General features: G+C 40.1%; 2 protein-coding genes across 10 annotated transcripts in view; both read right to left on the reverse strand.

The window, feature by feature from the left end:
- The window catches only part of LOC112976426 (caspase-8-like), a 14,249-nt gene extending 2,988 nt beyond the window's left edge, over positions 1-11,261 (reverse strand). Inside the window, exons 1-6 of one of the 5 annotated variants that reach the window (XM_026087670.1) lie at positions 11,173-11,261; positions 4,880-5,209; positions 4,144-4,249; positions 2,969-3,107; positions 1,235-1,350; positions 471-582 (exon numbers count right to left, since the gene is read on the reverse strand). In XM_026087670.1, the coding sequence (XP_025943455.1) occupies positions 471-582; positions 1,235-1,350; positions 2,969-3,107; positions 4,144-4,249; positions 4,880-5,190 (784 nt within the window). In that variant the 5' untranslated portion in view covers positions 5,191-5,209; positions 11,173-11,261. Of the gene's footprint in view, positions 1-470; positions 583-1,234; positions 1,351-2,968; positions 3,108-4,143; positions 4,250-4,879; positions 5,210-8,284; positions 9,972-10,837; positions 10,927-11,017; positions 11,109-11,172 lie in introns of those variants that run through there. The other 4 variants (XM_026087680.1, XM_026087659.1, XM_026087688.1 and 1 more) reach the window with 4 other exon arrangements.
- Positions 10,069-16,362, reverse strand: part of LOC112976366 (caspase-10-like) — a 19,590-nt gene continuing 13,296 nt past the window's right edge. For all 5 annotated transcript variants that reach the window (XM_026087507.1, XM_026087538.1, XM_026087530.1 and 2 more), the window contains 5 exons: positions 15,818-15,889; positions 14,604-14,692; positions 13,103-13,214; positions 11,836-12,340; positions 10,069-11,286 (listed from right to left, as the gene is read on the reverse strand). In XM_026087507.1, the coding sequence (XP_025943292.1) occupies positions 11,124-11,286; positions 11,836-12,340; positions 13,103-13,214; positions 14,604-14,692; positions 15,818-15,889 (941 nt within the window). In that variant the 3' untranslated portion in view covers positions 10,069-11,123. The remainder of the gene's footprint in view (positions 11,287-11,835; positions 12,341-13,102; positions 13,215-14,603; positions 14,693-15,817; positions 15,890-16,362) is intronic.

A 16,362-nucleotide genomic window follows, 5' to 3' on the forward strand; every position in this document is an offset into this window, starting at 1 on the left:
TTAAGGAAAATGATAAAGCAGTAAAATAATTGCATTTATTTGAGCATTGTTTCAAACAGATGCACATACTGACTAGATCAGAATGCTTTCTCAGCTGACAGCATGGCAAAGCTGTACTTTTCACTCAGTAAATTAAGCAAAGAAATCACTGAAGAGAATTTAAAGACCTAAAAAGCATTACTTTATGATAGTTAAAGTAAAAAAAAAATAAAAAATCAAAAACCGAAAAAAAAGAAATAGCAATCCCTCCTTCACTATTTGGTATACACACAAACAATTAAGATGATGCCTTTTCTTTCAGTCTTCCTTGAGTTATCACCGAAATTGTTGGAAGTGGCATATTTCCAATTTTTGCAGTGACTGTCATTCCAGTTAGTCAAAGTGGCCATTCTTCACAGGAAAGATTAGATAATTCTCTCAGAGGGTAACACAAAAAACCAAACCAATAGTTGGATTAAAAAAGTACTTACCTCCATCTTTCACTGTTCCTTCCCTGGTTTCATAAGGATTTTTAAAAATGTAGTTGTTAAGAATCACACAGTAACCATGGGGGTTATTTTCCATCTTATATAATTCCACAAGCTGTAGTAACACAGAAAGCAGGTAAGAAAGCAGTGCCAAACATCCAAGAGACGTATGCTACGCAGAGATCTTTGCTTCTCCATGCCCAAACACGAAAAAATCATGAGAGCCAAGATACAAGAAAGGAAAAGCCCAGAAATACAAACCAGCTCTGGGTACAGGGGAAAAAATGCTGCTTCCTCTCCCCGAAATCCCTTCTTCTCTCTCTCCGTGGCTGGGATATGATTTTGGAATGGAAAGTGAATATCCTGAAACATGTGCAGAGGAAAGGTTCCTGCACCATATCATTCCCTCTGAGAGTCTTGCTGAGTTTCTTGTGAGGCAGCAGATGCTGCTGGTCCCTCCCCATCTGTTCAGCTTGGGTTGGAAGAGGATGGGATACTCTTACTTTTGCCTGTCCCAGTCGCTGTCATCTTTAAGATTGGTTTTCTTCCCATGACAGCTACTCTTTCATTTCTTGCCTATAAGATTGCAATAGCCAGGTCCTCACCAAGGGACAAGGCTTGGTCTTCTTTTGAAAACAGGAATTCTTCCAAAGACTACATATAAAGCCAGGTCCCCTCCCTTTTACCCCTTCCCCCCTCAGTTTTAGGTATCCCTGCTCCCAGGAGCTGGATGAACACTTTAAAGGCAATCTTGAGGTATTTCTCACCAGGCGTGCTTGTGTTCCCCCCTCTGCTCCTTCTCCTGCTGGATTCACAGACATACATGTTGGATAGCAGAGTTTTTCCTCAGAAACATTCTCTAAGAGGAGGATAAACAGAACACCTTAGGAATAAAAGAATAAATCTTCCACTTAGCATATTTCAGCACCAAAAGAACAATGCAAGGAGTGAGGTAGGGGGTGGTTTCCACACTGTCAAGACACGATCATTTTGGAGAGGTTGTATCAAGCAAGGTTCTAGTTTTGCAGACTGCTGGAGAGTGAAACTGTGCAGTGTTCCTTGCAACAAAAGATACATTTGTGTTAGACTGGTACATCCCTAGGCAAATACTGCCAAAATTACAGTCATTAAGTAGAAGTGAACTTCTGGCCCTCAGGCACAGCCAGAAGCTTGAAACTAGAAGACAGCATGTGCTGCATTCCCACAATAATCATACCTCACTCCAAGTCCTTCCCTGACCTTTGGCTGGCAGCAAGATGCAGGTAATCTAAGTCTGGATATGAGCACTCACACCAGGCAGGCCATTCACTAGCATCTCCACTACAGGATACAGAAGTGAAAGAGAAGACCCATTTTTGTACAGTGATATACTACACTCAGCTCATTCACTTCTGAGGCCACCACCTCGTCTCCAAAGGATTTTAACTGGGTGGACAAACCAATGATGCAGAACATCAGCATAATGGAAGACTTCCTCAAAGCAACAAAACACTGCCTTGAATACAACTGCCTGAAGTAAATGAGTAAACCCTCACACCCAAGACTCTGCCCAAGAAGATAAATCACAATAACCCTTTTACAAGTTATTTGGATGTGTTTAGATGAAATTTAGTTGTAAAGACAGTAAGATCTATAAAACATGCTCTTTTCATACTTATCAAGGGGGACGAAATAGTAACAATACTACTAATAAAATACTCTCCTGACAGAGGGGTTGTCTACGCTGGACACCCTTAGCAATTCTTCCACTCTTGCAGAGAGACAAGCACACCTCAGCAGCACAAGGATATGCCCTGGGGCAACTAGTTCATATCTCCACAGGAAACTGCACAGCTGTACAGGTATGTCTAAGGAAACACACCAAACTGAGTCAACTGAAAGGAGGCTCTGGGGAAAAATTTAACAGGTCTTAGTTGTTGGTGGTTGACGCTCACTGTTTCCCAAAGACTAAGCTCATCTGTGGTGTCACAAGTCACCACCTCAGCTGCAGATATACCAAAGTTCTTGAAATTTCACATTTGGTAGAGAAAGCTAATAGTTAAATTTTAGCCAAGTACCTGCTCTCCAGTGACTTTTCCTTCTGCTAAGAGCAAGCAGCCTGGCTATCAGAAAATAAGGCTGACAACCTCCCAACACAAGACTAGTTCCCCCAAAGCAATTGTCTGTCACTTCTGTTCACTTTTAGTGACTGAAAAGCTAGACTGGTCCAAAAACATTACTGCACTCTCTCTTTAGGAGGAAGACTGCTTTTAAGGCAAGAGGAGGGAGATCCAGATTATTTACAAGGCACAGAATATAACTCAGGGAGAGGTACAAGAAGATATAATGGGATAGTGAAGTAGCAGAAAACTTAGGAAATCACAGGTACCAAGAGCCACTATGCCTATCCTAGGACACTGTAAAGTGTCTCTCTTAACTCGGGACTCCCTCAGCTCCCAAGAATTGAGCCGAGAAATGACAAAACCCAGCTCTATGCTAAATTAGCTGATTATATAATTTACCTTTTGTTTTTTCTTCATAGATATCAATTTTTTTCTTTAGGTCAGCCCTAAATCCCCTTAATATATCCTTCAGCATTGTCACATCATCTTCTTTAATTACTCCGTTTCTTTCCATTTCCAGTAAGACTGTCAACATTGACTGGTAAAACAAAAACATACAACCCAAACTCATACATGACCTTCAATGATTGCATCAAGTAACACTCAAAATATCTGGCACTTCTGGACAGAACAGAAGACAACATCTTCATTCCCAGAGACTGGTCATCTAAAGACCAGTTTCTTTTTCCTCCAAACCTCATTAAAAAATGGATCAGGATGCAATGTGACTGAAGAAACACATCAATAAGGTAAGACAGGATCTTTAAAAATTGCTATTACCTGGGTTATCCTGCTTTGTTTCAACAGTGCAAACCAGTTATGTGGATACTAATGTGGCAATCCTGTTAAGTGTCACTGCATTCAGATGAATTATTATAAGCCATTTAGCTGAAATATTATATATTTTCTAATATAGAAGAGGTCTTCAGGAAAATTTTTCATTTTTAAAGCTGATTAGTCCATCAAATTGGAAGTAAATCTGCCAATTTTTCTACAGGTACCATAACACAAATAGAACTTCTTAACAAATAGGAAGCTTCTTAACAATATCAAGCATTTCTGTAACACTGTTCATTATTTACAATACAGGTATTCAACTAGCTTACCAAACCTCTTAATACTTTTGAGGAGGAGTTAACAAAAGTGCTGCTATCCCAAATTACAATAAAGAAAGAAATGCACCCATGAACATAGGAAAAATTTGTGGTGGAGCTCAGGTTAGAACTCATTTTCCTGACTCCAAAACACCCTGTTTTTTCCTCCAGCATTCACCATTCCTCCTGGATATAGCAAATGCACAAATGTTTTTAAAAATGCCGAGCAAAGACGAAAGAAGAAAAGACGGGGAGACAGGTGGTGCAGAGAAAATAAGAACAGGAGAGCAAAAAGGGGCAGAGAGAAGACAAGACAGAGAAAAAAGGGTCCACTCTGTCACAGAGCAGTTGTCAGCTAACATCATAATTTTTTGAAGAACAGAATTTTAGCAAGAGCAAATTACTCTCTTTCCTCCCTCCTTACAAGAGGCAGACTCTGAACTAGCCTTGCATAAAACTTATCAAGATCACTATGCCTACAGCATTATCCTGGAGCTTGCTCTTTGGTATTTTTTTTTGGAGCAGGAATTTCACACTGTTGACATCTTCTGGAGTTAAGTCTTCTGCAATTCCATATAGCAGTTGTCTGGCAAAAAAGGATAGATAAAGACTGTTTAAGAAAGTTAGACAATTAACTAAATGGTATGAGACAAGCCCTTCTCACCTTCCCCTCCCAAATACCCACAAGTATCTGAAATAGGTCTGATAACAGCTCCAATCATTTGTATGTAGAATGCCCATTAAAAGCATTAAGGTCATCCAAGAAGAGCATCATACAGTAAGTGCAGTTAATAGCAACAATGGAGACACTACATTTGGGAGTATTCTTCCCAAAACATGATATAGTCTGGCTCACATCACAGTTAATTTAAGGAAAGACTGAACTTCTCTCTGTGGTTCCAGTTGTGATGTAGGCCAAACACAGTCAACCTTTTTAATACTAAATAACTCTGGGGAAAAAAAGCTTACCCCCCCAAAATTAGGAAAATGGGAAAGCTGTATCTGTCTCAGAAACACCACAGCTATACACTTGAACTGAAAAATGTAAAACCTGGTCTTAAAACTCACAAGGGTAGATAGTCATGCCATAAGAAATACAGTTATACTGAGATACGTGTAAGATGACAGCAGGGATGGAAAGCAGGAAAGATGGCACACAGCAGAATCATTCTGCTTGAACCTTTTCCATGCAAAGGTTCACTACTGCTGTGCTTACCTGTAGGTTGACACCTTTGCCCTGCCTGGAATCTGAAGCTCCCTCTCCATCTCCTCTCGGCTGGAGTCCAGGTGGTAAGCCAGGATGTCCATGCGACTGATCCGGTAGAGCAGCTCCTTCAGGAAGGCCAGATTCCCCACATCGATCAGGCCTTTCTCCTGCAGCGCTTGGAAGAAGGCCTTGGGCTCCTGAATGGCTTCCTGCTTCCTCAAGGGGATGTGCTCCAGGCTGAGGAACTTGAGAGCTGCCAGGTCATCCTTGGCCAGTGCCTCAGAAATGCCAAAAAGGAGTTTGTGGATATTTGTACTCATTTTACATCAGGACTTGGATCTAAACAGACAGAAGTTGACCGGATTTGTCAGTAACTAGTGCAAAAGCATGATTATAAAAGGTATCATATTATGTAGAATAGCCCAAAATAAATACATGCAGTCAAAAATACTTCACTAGAAAGAGGATACCCTGCTATTATAGTTTTGATGCTTAGCTCCTTCAGTTCATCAGACTCATGAGGAGCACAAGAAACTCTTTACATAAGCATAAAGAAAGTACGTAAGTGACATAAGTTTACATAAGTGACAGAAAAAGTCACAGATCCTTCTTGTTTTCTATGATGTGTGTGGACAGCAGGGTGGTGGATGCACAGGGTGTGCAGTCCTGGCAGGTTGCAGATGGCTCCACCTACCTGGCCTCTCTTCCCTCGTGCTGCCATTTTTTCTTTTCTTTTCTCTCTTTTTTTTTTTTTTTTTTTTTTTTTTTTGAGGTTTGATCCAATTTGGGAGCAAGAGACACCTACAGTCTCCAAAGTTTTATACTGGCTGTATAGTAAACAAGACCCCCAGGTTTTGCATCATGCCAAAAAAAAAGGGCCTACATTAGTAAACCTTTTCTAAACTATATGGCTTCTGCTTTCCTTGGGCATTGCTTCTGACCCAGGTGAATGTAACCAATACACCTCTTTTTGTTTTGGTTTGTCTGCATCAAGCAAATCCCAGTTGCCAGCTCTCAACTGATTAATTCCTTGTTTGTAATATTCAAATCAAACACAGATTGTGTCAACCCTTTTAAAAATGCCAGGATTCTTGTCATACCACTTCCTTTTCACTGAGCATCAAATACACCCCTCTTCACTACACCCTCCATCAATATTTTAAATCTTAACCTTGGCTTATGGATCCACCCCTCGAGCATAAGAGAAAGTTTGAAAATATGAAGTGCAAGCCTCCCATGCTATCTCACCCTGATACTTTGCCTGCCCCCACTGTAAGAGACCCAGCTGGTGTTTTGTTCTCTCTGCCTCACAGCAAAGATGCCCAGGAATCTCTGAAATGAAACTGCATAGGGATGCACTTGGTGGAGGTCTCCTGTTTCACTGAATTCACTGGGAGACTGAAAAGTTAACAACAAATCAAGTCATGAAAGCAAAACTTCCTAATCCTACTTCCTAGCAGAATATTAGGCAATCTGTTTTACTGTTATTGATGCTACAAGTGTATTAATACTAGGGCTAACAACTCCAAAGCAGCCCAGCTGACCGCTAACTAAATTAGTATTACTGTAAATACTCCAGACAGTTAGCAGACACTTGCACTCTCCCTTGTCCAAGGGCCACACCGTAGCAGAGCACCCCTTGGAGGACACACTTCTGGTCAGCGTTCTTAGTGAGCAGGAGTGAACAGACAACAGAAACCTCAACCTTGGTCTAGCCAGAAACAAATCAAAACAGCAAAACGGTCTTTGCGATGCAGCGTGTATGATTCAAGCTCTGCCCCCAAATATCGCTTCCTGTAAATCCATTCAAAATGAACTTTTGAACAGACAAGAATCTGTATCATTCAGCCAAGACCAACACAAACCCACTGATATCTGAATGAATCATATGCGCTTAACCTCATGACTCAATGATCTCAGGTATCTGAATGTATAGTTTTATATCTGCACAGGATATAAACAGTATACTTTCTTTGTAGCTAATTATGAGTTATCTTCTTTCTCACATACACCATGCTTTTAGCTGAAGATACAAGGCATGTGCTCATGATAGTAAATATTCCTGGTATGAGAAATTTTCTTTTTCACTTCTGAAAAGCTATAAATTTCAAAAACACAAAATTACTGCAATTAAAACATGTGCCACCTACACACTGTATTTAAGCCTCTCTGTAAAAACAGGGAGCATACTAAAGCAAAATTTAACTACTTCTTTTTCTACCACTTTACTAAAATAAAGATGCAACCGATGCAAATATAACAAACACACTTTTGCCATAATAAAAATAATTCATTTTATTTCACTTACATGGAAAGACAAGCTGAAGGACTGCTGAAACGACTCTGAAAAAAGTAAAAGAATGGACGGCCATGAGCTCTGAAGTTCCAGGAAAAGTACTGGCTTTTCCTGACCTGCCTATATTGTCACATGACTTACAAAAAGTAACGTATGCCAGAGCAATAAGCTGAGCTCATAAGGCCGGAGTTCCCTACTTGTTGCTGTTCCAGTTCCAGCAAATGAATTATTACAGCACTTGTGATAAAAACAGCTGAACAACTCACTGTCCTGTGGCGTCACTAGATCTTCCATGTCCTACCCTCCTTTCTCTGAAGTCCCTCTCCAACTCACCCAGTCCATTTCTAACATGCACTTTAATGGAAGACTATTTCCTAAATGGAAAAAAAAGTGATCTATCAGCACCAACTTCAGTAGCAGTAGCCAGTAAATACAAGGAACCGAAAGTCTAAACATTACGTTGTAATTATTTACTTAACATACTGCCCTTTTTACAACAGAATTTAAACAATATTTAACTTCTGACATTTTTACCCCCTTTGAAGCATAGAACTCTGCCTTCAAGGGCAAGATACCCAGTATGCTCTACTGGTCACTGATATTCTTCTTGCAGCAGGAAATATATAAACCATTATCAGTACACCTACAAGACCTCTCCATCCATGTCCGAAGCTTGTGAAGTCAGTATTATGAAGAGACACAGGTAGAACTGAAATCTATTGTAAATTTGCAATGAAAACAATCTTTCACTGATTTCAACCTATCTTTATAAACTCAAAATTATAACACACCCTCTGATACAATGAGGCATCTACAAAAAGGCCTACAAATTCCTCCCAAAAGGCACACACTCCCTCTCCATAGTAACAGTTCAGAAAAGGCATTTGACTCAGTTTCACTGATATGAGTCCTTTTATTCAAAGGCACCAAACAGCACAGAGAGACACCACAAGCACTTCTATCTAATCTTCAGAACAGTTCTGTCTCCATGTCAGCCCAGGCCTCAGCATCTCTCTCCCTGTACCAGTTCCTCTGTGTCTCAACCAAAATCAAGACTCCAGTTGCAAGCTGGAAGAGGAAACACACAGGTGTTTCAATACTGCATGAAAACTACTTACAGACAGGGCCAACCCTAGGCTGGCTCTTTAAGGATACAGGCTTCTCCCAACACGCAGCAGCTCCAAAGACCAGCCCTCCCAGCACTTTCTTCCTCTTTTGCCTTTGTTTCACTTCTCATTTCTTCCTCTCTTGTCCTTTTCTGAAATGTTCCTGTTTCTTTGTTAATTTGGAGTATCTCCAGYTCCCCCATTCTTCTTCATCCGGGTTTTGTCCCTCTGGCTTCCCCTAGAACCTCCTCAGTGACCCAACCAATTCCTTGTAAGCAGCCTACCAAAATTTTTCTCCCAGAAAGGGTGTGCTTCGGAAAGGGAAAATGCTGAGGCTAGTGACTATTCAGCAACTGGAGTGACTGAGGCCTCTACTGGTTCAGCCAGGATAAACAGCTCCTGCACAAAAACCGGCAGGCAGTAGGGACAGCGTACCAGAGACTTGGTGAACAATACAAATCCTGCTTCAAGATCACGATCTGCCCAAGATACAACTTCCACAACAGGAAGACACTTTTTACACCAGTTCCACTTAACTCTGTCTAAACAAGAGTTGCACAAGTGGCAATCATTCTTTAGTTCTGTAGGTAGAGCGCATGCATATGCACATATGCCTCTGTATGTCACCAATAAATCTTGACAGAAACCATCCATCATTTTTTGGTTTTAGGCTGATTTTTTCTGGCACAGCTCTGACTAGAGTTACACTGAAGGAGTGCAGCAAGCACTGATGAATATCCAAGCTGGGTAAAACCCACCCACTTTCCCTCAAGACTGCTATCCTACAACACACCACAGGAGGTCACACGGACACTTCCAGCAACCTTGCTGAACAGCGGTCGCAGTTACAGTGACAAGCCTACCCTGCCTGTGGGCTTGCACTGACACAGAGTACCAGGGTGTGCACTCAAGTGGTACAGTGCACAGCCACRTAAACAAAGCTCTCGATGCACACAAGCAAAATATTCACACTGCATAGTATAAATCACAGCAGTGCAACCTTTCTTTGAACAAGCCATATTAGGGATGAGGGAGACTTCACTATTCCAAGGCATAGCCCTTCTCCCGGGAACTCAAGGCAGAAGTCAGTCTAGACTCTTCTGACTGCTACTACCTACCTTTATCATTTAATTGGAGACTATCCATGCAGAAGCCTCTCCACAGAGAGCAAGAGAACATGATGACTTTGTCTACTACACTTAGAAATGAAGCCAGGATCTCCCCAAAACAATGTCAAAATTTTTGCCCATGTTTACTCCATATTGATAAAAATTCAATTGTTATCTAAATGTACAAAAAAAAGTGCACCATGTCCCAATGGTAACTGCAAGCCAGATGCTTGATGATTCTAATGTGACATATTCTACTAACACACATAACAGATTTTCTACCTGTGGCACAAATGTGATTTCAAGTATGGTGGCCATACTAATTCAGAAAATTCAGAAGGGTCACATAACTGTCAATTTATCATGGTAAAAAGTGACTGCTACTGTTTTGGCAAATTAGTTGTAATTTAATGCTTTGGATGATGCAAAACCCTCTTCCTAAAAATCTTGGATAGTGCAAACGAAAAATTGCTTTCACCAACATTAGATGGTACTCTCTTTCAAATTCTAACCCTAAGTTTGGAGCTGTTTTATGACTAGCAAGCACAGATAACAGTCAGTGTTTTGCTGAAATAAACTAAGTTTCACTTTCATTTAAACTCTGAGGCAGTTAAAACCCCACTGATTCATGCAGCCCAACACTGTACGGGGGGACATTTATAAACAAAGATAAACCTTAGCCCAGTATATATTTTTATCTCCCCAGAGTCTTAAAAAGAAGTATAAATTTAATGCAGTAACAAACATGAAGGACACGGACACACATAGTATATGCAAATGTTCATAACAAAACAACATGACATTATCTCAGTTAAACCCAAACATGCTCTATCAGAAGCTTGATCAACAAGGACCCTGTTCTCCCATATGGCTGCATTTTAGGTCTTAAAACAAGAATTCCCTTATCAGAACATTTAATGCTTACAAAGCTAATCGATCTGACAAACCTATGCAGATACACTACTGAGTGCTGTGTTTCATAGAGAATAACCCTTCTACTTTTTCTTCCCAAAAGTGATGAGGAAATGATAGTTAGCAAGGTGGTTTCACAGAAGGACTACTACACTACATTCTTGCAGTGCAGTTTTTTCCAATTTTGGAAAGAATTTCATTGCACATGAGGTTCGTGATAGCTGTCAGAAGACATCAGTGTGCATTATGAAAAAAATTACTAATTTCAATAGTTAATCAACTCCCCATACAATTAAAAATAATTTAAATTAGAGATGGAAGAAATTCTTCTCCACCTACTACTTAAGCTTTCTCCCCTACATTCCCACCTTTGTCTTTTCTCTCTGTAAGACTCTTCCACAGAGTTTGTGGTTTTAGAGGCAGGATTTAGAATTTTTAGCATGCAAAATAAAACATGATGAGCCTAAATCAGACTATTAACATTCTGGTTTAGATACAGAAGGCTACATGCAACCCTTATGCTGACACAAAAATACTTACATACCTATAGTCTGCACAAGTAGAAAAAAATGTTTAACATGAAAGAAGCCTACTTCTGCAAGTAGCCATCCCAATCCTAATTACTTGGAAAATACAGACAATCTGAATAGCTGGCACATGGATTGTGTTAACTATGTCTCCTTAGGTTTCACATTTTCTTCGGCAAAAATTTGTGAGGCCTTGCCTTGAAGCTAAATGTCCTCAGGAGTCTGGGTAATTGACTTAATCAGGTAGTGTGGTGAATTGCATTTAAATGACATGTGCCCATGAAAGGATGTATTCAGAAAGCCTCAGCGCTGCTGTGAGGGAGGAGGGTCTCTAGGCACTGGGAATACACACTTTCTTCTTAAAGTATAAGCTGGTTGAGGCATCTGCTTCTTTGTCCCTAAGCTGTCAGCACGCCTGCTCACATCTTCATTAACTTCTGTAAGAATGGACAAAATATCTTCACCCCTGCAAAGAGAAAGCGAGCAAACAGAAAAACTGATTTATTAATGAGCAGGTGGCACTGTTTCTCCATGTAACACCTCCTAGAGCATCTAGGAAATACAGTCTAAACATTTAAAACACAAAAGGAAGAAAACAGGCGCTTTTCTCCAAAATTTTCTTCTTGTGTTCTCATTTAGGTCATACCAAAAACAAGAGACCTTTTCTTACTTTGCATTGCTTGATTCAATCAGTAGGGAAAATGAAAGAAAGCATTTTTTACCTAAACCCATTCAAGAAACAGATGGTTCTGTCTAACAGAGGGGAAGTTTAGAGATTTTGAGTTTTTAAATTAAACTTCACGTTCTCCAAACTATCTCTACAGTACTAGCAGTGCTAACATAAATTTATCAGAGCCAGGCAAACAAATCATCAGTTTAACTAAGTTTGTCCAACTCAGAGCGTGTGTTAGCTTTCCTATTTGAATTTGCCTTTGAAGGAAAAAAGAAAAGGGAAGTGGGGGGAGTTCTTCCCATTTCTTCAGTGAAGAGCTAAGTAAGGTAGTCAAGTATTTACCTGGGTACCAACAGCTGTAGCTTGCTGCACAGGGCCTGAATATACCAAGCCCCCTGCTGAACATGCCTGAAAGAGGCATAGCCATCAATTGTGGCCATGCCTAGGAGGAAATCAGCTTCTTCAGGAATACTTTCAGAAGGAGAAATTCCCTGTTGCACAGAAGGCAAGTCAGGAACTCGTGCATCGGGTTCAACATAGACAGCACGCTGTATCTCTTTGCCTTGACATGCCTGAATAAAGAAGAGTTTGGGTTTTTCAGCAAGCGCTGGACATTGTTTGGCAGTGAAGTAGGACATGATCATGCGGATTGATACAAGCTCCCCATCTTTCCCATAGATTGCTCCTGACTCTCCATGAGATAGAATACAGCAAATAAAACAGTCCCTGTCTTTGTGATCTTTCAAATGCTGCCAAGTCCACATGAGATCTTTAATTTCCTGAGATGTTAGATCTGTGTAAATCCTCACATCTAGACCAAGCCATGTGAATACTCGCTCCAGTTCCCCTGTAGTTAAAAGAAAGATAAAAAGAAAAATTGGGGCAGTAGAAAAACATTTTATGAAGTCACCATGCAAGCATATCTGAAGTGTAAAAGAACCTTCCACCCTCACGCTTCTGCAGATTCATCCTTGTACTAGTATCAACTAAAGGATAGCGGGAATAAAGATGGAATCAGCTTAAATACAGAGTCCTTGGATTTTTCTCAACAAGTTTCAGAAAATATGACCTAAGGCACTTTCATRACTCTGTGACAGGTGCAACATGTACAATGACATGCTAAGGTAGCTCATGAATGACACCTGGAAATATGAGGAATCTCCCCAGAGTTCCAGGTTAGATTTCTTTCAGAACCTTCCTCAGGTCATTATTTTCCAATTGCAGTTATGACCGCTACAGAGTTTCATAAACAAGACAGAAACAACAAAACTAATCAATGAGAAAGTATACACAGAATTTTGGATTACATTATGTGAAATGGTGGCTTAGTTTTAGTTCTTTATTACAACTATAGATCCAGACTGAATGAGTAAAAAGAGATTCTTAAATGATTCAAGAATGATCCAACTGCATGGCAAGTTCAGTGTTTACTCATCTTTTAGTCCTTCCCCTCTAGGATACACAAGTGACATAATTTAACACACAACAAAAACTTTACTGTTTAAGAATATTAACTAAAACATGGACAATAAAACACAGAGCAAAGAGAGAATCAACTCATGAACGGAAAACAGAGAGGCTAACATAAAATCTCAATTCAGTAACTTACCAGCGTCTTTGCAAGAACCCTTCCTCTCCTGAAGATCCCCATCAAATTTAACATTATTAATAACAAGACAAAATCCTCTCCGTGGTCCATCCATTTTGTAGCTTGTCAACTTCTGTAGAAAGGAAAGAGGAAAAAAAGCTTACAGCTTCAATGATTATATTCAACACTGAAGAAGTGATGAATGTCTGATCTCCAGCAATCATATTTCCTTAACACATCTCAAAATGGGCATCCAAAATTAGAGGCACCTAATATTGTGGTTACTTTTGAAAAGCTGGAACTCAGTGGTGTCTCCTTGTGTGAAAAGATACAGGTGAAGCCTCAAGCACACTGTGTCACCATACTATCAAATTGCAGAGCAAAGGTTTAGCAACTGCAAAAATACAGTTTAATTCAGCAATTAAACTCTGCAGTCTGAACTGGTATTGGGGATAACAGTCCCCAGCTGTTTCCAAGGCCAGGAAAGGATTTTGACTCCAGACAGTAGAGGGTTCACACTGAAACTACAGCATGTTAGACATCTCAGTTTATTTGTCAGAGTAGAGTAGTGAGGAATACCTGGAGTGGGTGGTTCATCCTGAACCACTGGAAAGGGATGCGAACAGAACAGAGATCTCAGAAGTGCTGAATCCTGTGACACTACCAGGTTTGCTAAGACCTAAAGTTCCCTCCCACTCTTCATCAGTAAGAATGTTTTAAAAACTGTGAAGTCACCGAAACTTCAAGTACCATCTTTTCAATTCCAACCTCAGGTTAACAGCAACAAGTCCATTCTAATACCAGACACTCCAGCTCCTCTCTTCTCACTAGAGAGCAACAACTCATTTTCTGCATTTTAGTGGAACCAAATGAAGGGTAGCTTTCCAAGCTCCTTCAACACCAGCAAACAATACTTTTGCTACAGCAGTCTAGACATMAACAAAAAAGTACGCACAAGGCTTCTTAGAAGGGATCACACAAAAGGGAGCTTCTTCTGAACCAAGACCTCTGGATTATTAGGATAATCACATGCCTGCAATAGTTTACTGAACTCACTTGTCTTCTTTCATCTTCCTTACAAGGTCTTTGCTTGCTATCCCTTATCTTTTTTTTTTTATTTTAGGATACCCTGAAGCTTTTTCTAAGTCAGATATAGAGAGGGAGAACTGCTAAGCTACGTTCATCTGTGCCCACCTGCACATTCTGCTGCCATCTCCAAAACATGCAACTTAAGAAAATACCAAATGATTTGCCTGCATCAGGAAGATAAGTAGATGCACTGATGTGCGGATAGCATCATAGGTATTATGCCTGTTTCCCCTCCACCATGCCTTTCAATACTGGTAATCTTCTGGTCTCCAAGATTAAAATACGCTCTGAAATGTTCCAATTGATTAGACTACTCAAAAGACTTGATGAGATGCACAAACATCTCACAAGTCCTTGCATGATAAACATCATTACAGGGATGAAAACTTCACACCCTTGGTTATTCAAAAAGAAGGATGAGATTGTCTCAAACCTTGGATACATTTTCTGCATTGATGAACTCTGCAGGCAGCTCCAGGTTCACTTCAGAGACGCCCTGTATAACATTAGCTGTTTTGTCATCTAGGAAAAAGACAGCACAGGTATTTATGAGGAGAAAACTAATACTGGTGGATGTAGCAAAGAGTTCAGGTTCAGTGCAGCACTTCTTGTATTTTAAATGCTATTACATGAAAGGAGTAATTCCTCTGTATGAGACAGCACTGCCCCGTTTAAAGGATCTATTCGGGCCATGTCTCCAGTAATTTTTGGTATATACTTTTGCGACAAAAGCAAGGTTTCTATTCATATTGTTTTTGTGGAACAGAGATATCTATGGTACAAGGACAGACTCTACCCGAGACAGTCAAATGAATTTTTCAGTTGGACATCAGCATAGAAATCAACTGTACTGTAAGAAGGACCTGCAATGTTACTACTGAAGTTCCCATTACAGAATTTTCTTTTGTTCCTGAATCATTTACAATAGCTCTCAGACAAACTTTCAGAAGAAGACGGCATTGATGGAATGTAAAGTGGAAAAGAGCTGATGTTGTGTTGCTACACTTTGCAGCTGCCCAATCTGATGTGGAGTCACAAAGATGGATGCAAAACATCTGTTGCCATTTGTAAGGAATCTTTTTAAAGATATGATCCAAAATAYAATTTTATTTATTCATGAAGGAAATATTTTGCCTTCTGAATAGCCTAAAACTCTTGCTTCCTTCTGTACAAATCATTCACTATTTAATGTATTCAAAACACCCATCTCCACCACCCGACACCTGAAAACTCTCTTAGCTGGTAATCTCAGTAACTTCACTTACTCCAGCAAGCTATTGGAAGATGTGCAAACATTAACCTTAATATATTATGTTCTCTCTAGTGGATAAAGGTGTCAGGAACAGAAGCAATTTTTGTCCGTTTGCCTCTTTATGTCCTCAGATCTATTTTCTGCTTATTTAAGCAGTCATTCTGGGAATGTCTGGGAAGAGCAGGCAGAGGTATTCCTGATGTCTACCTTAGTGAGGGAACTAAAATAAAGAGACAAGAAGTCATCCTGCTTCCAGGGCATTTTCTCATTTCCTCTTTAATGGTCCCTTGCAAAAAGGGCTACAGGAACTGACTTGGCCCCTTAAATAACATATTAGATTTCAGGTAGCCCGAAATAAAAACAGCTTAATATTAAAACCCTTAGAGAAGACAAACCTTGTCCGGTAGGTATGGAGTGCACATTCCCAACATGTTCCCATAGGCTCCCAGGCTCTTCAGCATAAGGACCTACACAGCAAAAGAAGTCAGAGGTAAAATGCTTTCCTGCACACAAAAAAAATAACATTTGAGGTTTAGAAATAGTCACAGTGGCCCGTTCTCTTACCCTCCCAGGGATATTCAAACAGAAAATTTATTTTTAATTCACAGGAAAAAAAGCAGCATTTTGCTTCTAATCAGACCAGCCCTTATTTCAGTTCCCAAAAAGCATATTAGTTAGTTTCTAGTTAATGACTGACAAAGTACATAGGATTTGCCAATTGTATTTTGTCTCTTTTATATAAGAACAGGCATCTTTCAAATCAATTTACAGAGACATGGTGGGATAGCTCGCATGACTGGAGTGCTGTCATGGATGGCTACGTGCTTTTTAGGAAAGACAGGCCAGGAAAGCGAGGTGGTGGAGTTGCTCTTTATGTGAGAGAGCAACTGGAATGTCTCGAGCTGTGCCTAGGGGTGGATGAAGAGCGAGTCGAGAGCTT

The sequence above is a fragment of the Apteryx rowi genome, unplaced genomic scaffold (assembly GCF_003343035.1).
Source record: "Apteryx rowi isolate R43461 unplaced genomic scaffold, aptRow1 scaffold_12, whole genome shotgun sequence".
NCBI lineage: Eukaryota > Metazoa > Chordata > Aves > Apterygiformes > Apterygidae > Apteryx > Apteryx rowi.